Source organism: Anomaloglossus baeobatrachus, chromosome 5 (genome assembly GCF_048569485.1).
Source record: "Anomaloglossus baeobatrachus isolate aAnoBae1 chromosome 5, aAnoBae1.hap1, whole genome shotgun sequence".
NCBI classification, from domain to species: domain Eukaryota; kingdom Metazoa; phylum Chordata; class Amphibia; order Anura; family Aromobatidae; genus Anomaloglossus; species Anomaloglossus baeobatrachus.
The window spans coordinates 577,550,619-577,558,813 of record NC_134357.1 but is presented as its reverse complement, the minus strand read 5'-3'; the positions used below and the strand labels follow the sequence as shown (position 1 = coordinate 577,558,813).

The 8,195-nt window shown below is 49.2% G+C and overlaps 1 protein-coding gene across 1 annotated transcript in view; it reads right to left on the bottom strand.

Moving 5' to 3' along the window:
- Positions 1–1,165: 1,165 nt before the first annotated feature.
- Positions 1,166–8,195, bottom strand: part of LOC142313109 (uncharacterized) — a 103,245-nt gene continuing 96,215 nt past the window's right edge. Inside the window, exon 7 of the mRNA XM_075352093.1 lies at positions 1,166–2,512. Coding sequence (XP_075208208.1) covers positions 1,515–2,512 — 998 coding nt within the window. The 3' untranslated portion in view covers positions 1,166–1,514. The remainder of the gene's footprint in view (positions 2,513–8,195) is intronic.

Here is an 8,195-nt window from a genome sequence, read left to right as displayed (position 1 = left end):
CAGATAATTAAGGAAATTAGCACCAGGTGCCAGATTAACACCAATAACTTGCAGGTATCTGAAAGTGTACTCTATGGCGGGCTTTGCACATTGCGACATCGCAAGCCGATGCTGCGATGTCGCACGTGATAGTCCCCGCCCCCGTCGCAGGTACAATATCTTGTGAAAGCTGGCATAGCGAAAATTATCGCTACGCCAGCTTCACACGCACTTACCTGCCCTGCGACCGTCGCTCTGGCCGGCAACCCGCCTCCTTCCTAAGGGAGCAGGTAGTGCGGCGTCATAGCGACGTCACACGGCAGGCGGCCAATAGCGGCGGAGATGAGCAGGATGTAAACATCCCGCCCACCTCCTTCCTTCCGTATAGCCGCCGGCTGCAGGTAAGGAGATGTTCCTCTCTCCTGCGGCTTCACACACAGCGATGTGTGCTGCCGCAAGAACGAGGAACAACATCGTACCTGTCACGGCACCGGCATTATGGAAATGTCGGTGAATGCAACGATGATACGATAACAACGTTTTTGCTCTCGTTCATCGTATCATCTAGCATTTACACAGTACGATGTCGAAAGTGACGCCGGATGTACGTCACTTTCGATTTGACCCCACCGATATCGCACGTGCGATGTCGCAACGTACAAAGCCGCCCTAATTTTCATCTGTGTTCTTTTGTATTTATCTCATTTACATTTTTATTATGTGATTTTGAAATAATCAATTTATGAAAGAAGCTTAAAATACTGTGAATTTCCTCATGTTAGCAAATATTCACGTAGTACTACACAGTGATCGCAACATTTAGGAAATTGTGATCTTCACTGTATATACATTTATATACACACACTGTATACACATCACCCCATTTTATAGTCCCTTACAGGGTATGTGATTGATCCTATGACCTGAAAAGTCCTGGAGCACGTGGGGTGGAATGTTCTTCAGCTGCTCACTCAGGACGGGCAGCCTCTGTGCAGGAGCCAACAGCTTCCTCTCCTGCTCTGCACCGATCACATCGATCAGTGTGGGGCACAAGGAGGCAAGAGGAGAGAGCAGTTCTCTCTGTGATTGGGAAAGACACCATCTCAGCATTCTCCATAACAGGAAGCTGCCTCCAGACTATATGATGCACTCACTTATAAGAAAGATTATTTTTTTGTTAGAAGTGCATCTTATAGTCCAAAAAATATGGTAAGTTCCAAAGTAATTTCCCTTCCTCATTTAATTATACGACTGTCTGTTATGTGAATTTTGTACAATCTGTCAAATATTTATTTTGTCCCCATGTGAGTTATTATTGATGGTCAACAAAATATTTTTTTGTTATTCATTTTTCACATTCTAGGTATTATAATGGCTTCTCCCTGTGTGGCATTTTTGATGTTTAAGAAAGTTCCACTTGTGTTTAAAACATTCTAAACATGAAAAAGGCTTCTCCCCTGTGTGAGTTATTTGGTGACTAATAAGATGCAATTTCTGGGGAAAAATTTCCCACATTCTGAACATGAAAAATACTTCTACTCTCTATGACTGCTCTGGTGATTAAGAAGAGTTGATCTATTTGCAAAACATTTCCCACATTCTACACATGAAAATGGCTTCTCCCCTGTGTGAGTTCTCTGATGTCTAATAAGATTTGATTTGGTGTTAAAATATTTTCCACATTCTGAACATGAAAATGACTTCTCCCCTGTATGAGTGCTATAATGTGTAACAAGATTTGATTTCCGGTTAAAACATTTTCCACATTCTGAACATGAATATGACTTCTCCCCAGTATGAATTAACTCATGGTGAACAAGACTTAATTTCTGGCTAAAACTTTTCCCGCATTCTGTACATAAAAAAGGCTTCTCACCTGTGTGAGTTCTGTGATGTCTACTAAGATCTGATTTGGTGTTAAAACATCTCCTACATTCTGAACATGAAAAAGGCTTCTCCCCCGTATGAGTTCTTTGATGTATAACGAGTTCTGATTTTTGGGTAAAACATTTCCCACATTCTGAACATGAATATCGCTTCTCCCCTGTATGAGTACTTTTATGTGTAACAAGATGTGATTTCTGGTTAAAACATTTCCCACATTCAGAACATGAATATGGCTTCTCCCCTGTGTGAATTCTCTGATGTTTTACAAGGTTTGATTTACGTTTAAAATATTTCTTACAATTGGAACAAGAAAATCTATTCTCCTCTGTGTGAATTTTTTGATGTTTAACAAATGATGTTTCAAGAGGAAAACTATTTCCATTTATTGATTGTGACATTGGCTTCTTTCCTTTAAGAGCAGTTGGTCTTCTAATGCCAATGTGACTTTTATTTATTTTAGTAGTCTGTAATGATTCAGAAGAGAGGACCCGTTTCATAGGATCAGATGTTAGATCTTTGCTGTGAAAGGAAGATGGGATATCTGGAATAATGGCATTCACTTTAGTTGAATCCTGTGTGATCTCAAGGTCATCTGATTTATAAATTGAAGATGTTAGTTGTCCCTCTGATCTCGTGGTACAGTCATCTGCTAAGAATAAAACCTGTTATTTTTTTCATAAAATAGGCTTGAAATTAATATTTTAAACATTTCTACTTAAAATGTCCATAGAAACAGCAAGTTATGTAGTAAAATAGAATTATTCACTAAGACAATAACAGCTCACAGTCTAATAGAAGACTTCATGGCATGAACCAGTAGAGTATGGTACACCACCTAAAATGTTATGTAGATGAATATGATACTAATATAAACTTCCTCTCCCACAAAAACAAGCCCCCACTCAGTTCCATTATCTGTCAATGGAAAAACAGTATTCCAACATGATAACGACCCGAAACACACCTTCAAAACGACCACTGCATTGCTAAACAAACTGAGGGTAACGGTGCTGGACTGGTCAAGCATATCTCCAGATATAAACCCTATTGAACTTCTGTTCAAATGGAAGGTGGAGGAGCGGAAGGTCTCTAATATCTACCAGCTCTGTGATATCGTCATGGAAAAGGATACAGCGGCTCCTGTCAAGTTCAAGTGAACTCCATGCACAAGAGAATTAAGGCAGTGCTAGAAAGTAATGGTGACCACACAAAATATTGTCATTTTGAGCACAATTTGGCCATTTCACTTACGGTGTATTTATTATTGTTGCCAGCAGTTTTGCCCTTAATGGCTGTGTGTTAAGTTATTTAAAAGACACACCAAAATTACACTGTTATGCACAGTAGTCAGTGTACAGCTTGTATTGCATCAAAGTGTCAGATCGTCAGTGTTGTCCGATGAAAATATATAATAAATTATATACAAAAATATGAGGGGTGTACTCACTTTTGTGATATACTGTATTTGCAATTTTCACTCTCCAACATCCACTGTCCGCTAATTCCTGGAAAGTTTCTGTGCAATCAAAATAGTCACTACAACTATGGAGAGATTCACTGAGGGCTATAATTTCCAAAACGGAATCACTTTACGACACTTTCTTCTGCTCTGGTTTTCTGCCGTTCTGTCACATTATGGCTTATGCAAATGTTGTGTCACATCTCCTCTGGGATCTGCTCCAGTGACATCAGCTTCTGTCACCAGGCACGGCCTTACTCATTCTGCCAGTGGAGCTGATGATGGAGATGTTAGAACCTGAAGCTACAGACGGTGCAGGCTCTGTCTAGTCACTATGATTATGATGGCTGGTATGTATAGTACAATCCAGGCTGGCAGTATGGGTGTGTGAGCAGTCCAGCTGAGGTAATCAGCTCTCTGCTTCAGCCAATTGGAAAGCACCACACCCTACTAGAGCTGGAAGTATATTGCTGGAAGCTGCCAGATACAGCCTTGTTCTCCTCTGGTTCAGGCCTCTGTGCTCACATCCTCTGTTTCCTGTTCTCTTCTTGACCTGTTTTCTGACTACTCTTACATCTTCTGATTTTCTATTTTCTCTGCCTCCTGGTTCTGACCCGGCTACCTAACTATTCTTCTTGCTATCTCGCACCCGAGCAGCAGCTAACTCTGTGGCCCCAGACTACGGGTCCCTGTGTAAGTCCAGATCCATGTATAGGGGTTAAAGGGTGATGTTCAAAGCAGTCCCTGGGATCTGGAAAGCAGAATAGATAGTCCTACGTTTTTTCATGGTTGCCATGTCTTAAGCTGCCAGGTGACCACAAGCACTACCCTCGTAACTTTCTACCTGTAAACTAGTTTTTGACTGCAAAATCTGGGTTCCAAAAACTAAATAGACTCTTTCCTTTGTGATCTTGGCCATGTGCCCAGACATTACTGTACAACCGAATATCAGCTATTGTCAGATTCAGGAGAAATTGGAAAATAATCTATAAGTTCCAATTGTTTCCTGTTACTCTTTGTGAAAATGCAAAAATTGTGGTTAAATCAAAATTATATTGAAAAATCAAAATTTTTTTTGCATTCCACTTTGTGTTAATTCCTGAATGTGGTATTTGATATTATGAAGAGAGCAATTTCTTTTAAAATCTAGGCCCCCGAAGGTAATTTTAAAAGTGAATTGTTATCCAAAAAACAAGTATTACACCTAATGGTAATTGTATTTCCTTGAGTCCATCATGACAGCACCCAAAGTGCGTTCTGGAGTGGAAGGCACGCACTGTGCATGACCGGAAGCGTAGTTACAGCTATCATGGCATGACGCCAATAGCCCTCAGAGAGAAGCGGCTAGCGCCAAGAGCATTGTCCCGCTCTACTGGGGCAGGCTTAGGGACCTCCCTGGAAGAGGTGTAGGCCTCCGACCACTTAACAGGAGGAAGGAGAAAGGTGAACCCCCTGATCCTCTAGAGTCCGTCTTCAGGTAGGTGCCTCATGCTGCTGCACTACCTCCTGCGTCTGTCCTGTATCGGGACAGGAAAACACTGAGAGGGTGAGAGTGGGAGAGGCTTTTAACCTCTCGTGTGTTTCCTGTCCCTATAGAGGATATGAGGAGCAACCTCCTATGGTTCTGTCATGAGCAGGGCTGTATTTTGCCTTCATGCTGCCCTAGGCACTTTAAGTGGTCGCGCCCCTTAGTGACAACGTAACACTGAGTTTTCGCACACGACATCTGTTTAAGGCAGATCTACTCTGTAAAACACTTGAAAAAGTATCAATGAGAAACGAAGGGCACTATTCCCCCCCCCCAATGGGGATCACCACGGGCACATCAAAACATAGCATGGGTATAAAATATTCCCACCACACCGTCCCCACTTATATACTGTGACTGTGACACTGCCCCTAATAAACTACACACTGCCCTCCCTTATAAATTATACCCACCACACCTTCCTCAATTATGAAATATGATCTGCACATTGACCTCACATCATGTTGCCCCCTCCTCACAATGTCCCATGCATGCTGCCCCCTCCTCCCAATGTCCCATGCATGCTGCCCCCTCCTCACAGTGTCCCATGCATGCTGCCCCCTCCTCACAATGTCCCATGTATGCTGCCCCCTCCTCACAGTGTCCCATGCATGCTGCCCCCTCCTCACAATGTCCCATGCATGCTGCCCCCTCCTCAGTGTCCCATGCATGCTGCCCCTTCTCACAATGTCCCATGCATTCTGCCCCCTCCTCCCAATGTCCCATGCATGCTGCCCCCTCCTCACAGTGTCCCATGCATGCTGCCCCCTCTTCACAATGTCCCATGCATGCTTCCCCCTTCTCACAATGTCCCATGCATGCTTCCCCCTCCTCACAGTGTCCCATGCATGCTGCCCCCTCCTCACAATGTCCCATGCATTCTGTCCCCTCCTCACAATGTCCCATGCATTCTGCCCCCTCCTCCCAATATCCCATGCATGCTGCCCCCTCCTCACAGTGTCCCATGCATGCTGCCCCCTCCTCACAATGTCCTATACATGCTGCCCCCTCCTCACAAGGTCCCATGCATGCTGACCCCTCCTCACACTGTCCTATGCATGCTGCTCCCTCCTCACAATGTCCCATGCATGCTGTCCCCCCTCACAATGTCCCATGCATGTTGCCCCTCCTCCCAATGTCCCATGCATGCTGCCCCCTCCTCAATGTCCCATGCATGCTTCCTCCTCCTCACAATGTCCCATGCATGCTTCCCCGTCCTCAAAATGTCCCATGCATGCTGCCCCCTCCTCACAATGTCCCATGCATGCTGCTCCCTCCTCACAGTTTCCCATGCATGCTGTTCCCTCCTCACAATGTCCCATGTATGCTGCCCCTCTCCATGAGCTCCTAATGCTGCCTTCCTCTTTTCCATAATGACACCTCCATGCTGCCCCATTCATCATACTAAGACCACCACACTAACGCTTATGCTGAGACACCCCTCCCACACACACACACACACACACACACACACACACTCTTGATATTGACTCCCCTACATTGCTCCACTCCATACTGAGCCCACACATGCTGCCCCTTCTCCATAATAAGCTCCCAATGCTGCCCCCCTCTCATTCTGAGTCCTTACACTCCCCCGCCAACGATTTTGTCATTGCACTATCCCTCAACCCTTGTCCTCTGTCTCTAGGATTGGCCCCTCTCTCCCATTCCCCCAGCAGCAGCCGCTCTCCCCCGCCTTCACCAGCAGCCTTTCCCCCAGCATCAGCCTCTCTCCCCCCAGCCCCCCCAGCTTCAGCCTCTCTCCCCCCAGCCTCCCCCAGCTTCAGCCTCTCTCCCCCAGCTTCCCCCAGCATCAGCCTCTCTCCCCCAGCTTCCCCCAGCATCAGCCTCTCTCCCCCAGCATCAGCCTCTCTCCCCCAGCTTCCCCCAGCATCAGCCTCTCTGCCCCCAGCATCAGCCTCTCTTCTCCCAGCCTCCCCCCTCACAGCCTCTCCCAGTATCAGCCTCTCTCCCCCCAGCCCCCCCAGCATCAACCTCTCTCCCCCCAGTGTCCCCCAGCTTCAGCCTCTCTCCCCCCAGCCTCCCCCAGCTTCAGCCTCTCTCCCCCAGCTTCCCCCAGCATCAGCCTCTCTCCACCAGCTTCCCCCAGCATCAGCCTCTCTCCCCCAGCTTCCCCCAGCATCAGCCTCTCTGCCCTCAGCATCAGCCTCTCTTCTCCCAGCCTCCCCCAGCATCAGCCTCACTCCTCCCAGCCTCCCCCAGCATCAGCCCCCCCAGCATCAGCCTCCACCCTCCCAGCCTCCCCCAGCATCAGCCTCCCCCCTCCCAGCCTCCCCCCTCACAGCCTCTCCCAGTATCAGCCTCCCCCAGCATCAGCCTCTCTCCCCCAGCCCCCCCAGCATCAACCTCTCTCCCCCCAGCGTCCCCCAGCTTCAGCCTCTCTCCCCCCAGCCTCCCCCAGCTTCAGCCTCTCTCCCCCAGCTTCCCCCAGCATCAGCCTCTCTCCCCCAGCTTCCCCCAGCAACAGCCTCTCTCCCCCAGATTCCCCCAGCATCAGCCTCTCTCCCCCAGCTTCCCCCAGCATCAGCCTCTCTCCCCCAGCATCAGCCTCTCTGCCCCCAGCATCAGCCTCTCTGCCCCCAGCATCAGCCTCTCTTCTCCCAGCCTCCCCCAGCATCAGCCTCACTCCTCCCAGCCTCCCCCAGCATCAGCCCCCCCAGCATCAGCCTCCACCCTCCCAGCCTCCCCCAACATCAGCCTCCCCCCTCCCAGCCTCCCCCCTCACAGCCTCTCCCAGTATCAGCCTCCCCCAGCATCAGCCTCTCTCCTCCCAGCCTCCCCCAGCATCAGCCTCCCCCAGCATCAGCCTCTCTTCTCCCAGCCTCCCCCAGCATCAGCCTCTCTCCTCCCAGCCTCCCCCAGCATCAGCCTCCCCCTCCCAGCCTCCCCCAGCATCAGCCTCCCCCTCCCAGCCTCCCCCAGCATCAGCCTCCCCCTCCCAGCCTCCCCCAGCATCAGCCTCTCTCCTCCCAGCCTCCCCCAGCATCAGCCTCCCTCAGCATCAGCCTCCCTCCTCCCAGACTCCCCCAGCATCAGCCTCCCCCTTCCCAGCCTCCCCCAGCAAAAGCCTCCCCCCTCCTAGCCTCCCCCAGCATCAGCCTCTCTCCTCCCAGCCTCCCCCAGCATCAGCCTCCCTCAGCATCAGCCTCTCTCCTCCGAGCCTCCCGCAGCATCAGCCTCTCTCCTCCCAGCCTCCCCCAGCATCAGCCTCCCTCAGCATCAGCCTCCCTCCTCCCAGCCTCCCCCAGCATCAGCCTCCCCCCTCCTAGCCTCCCCCAGTATCAGCCTCTCTCCTCCCAGCCTCCCCCAGCATCAGCCTCC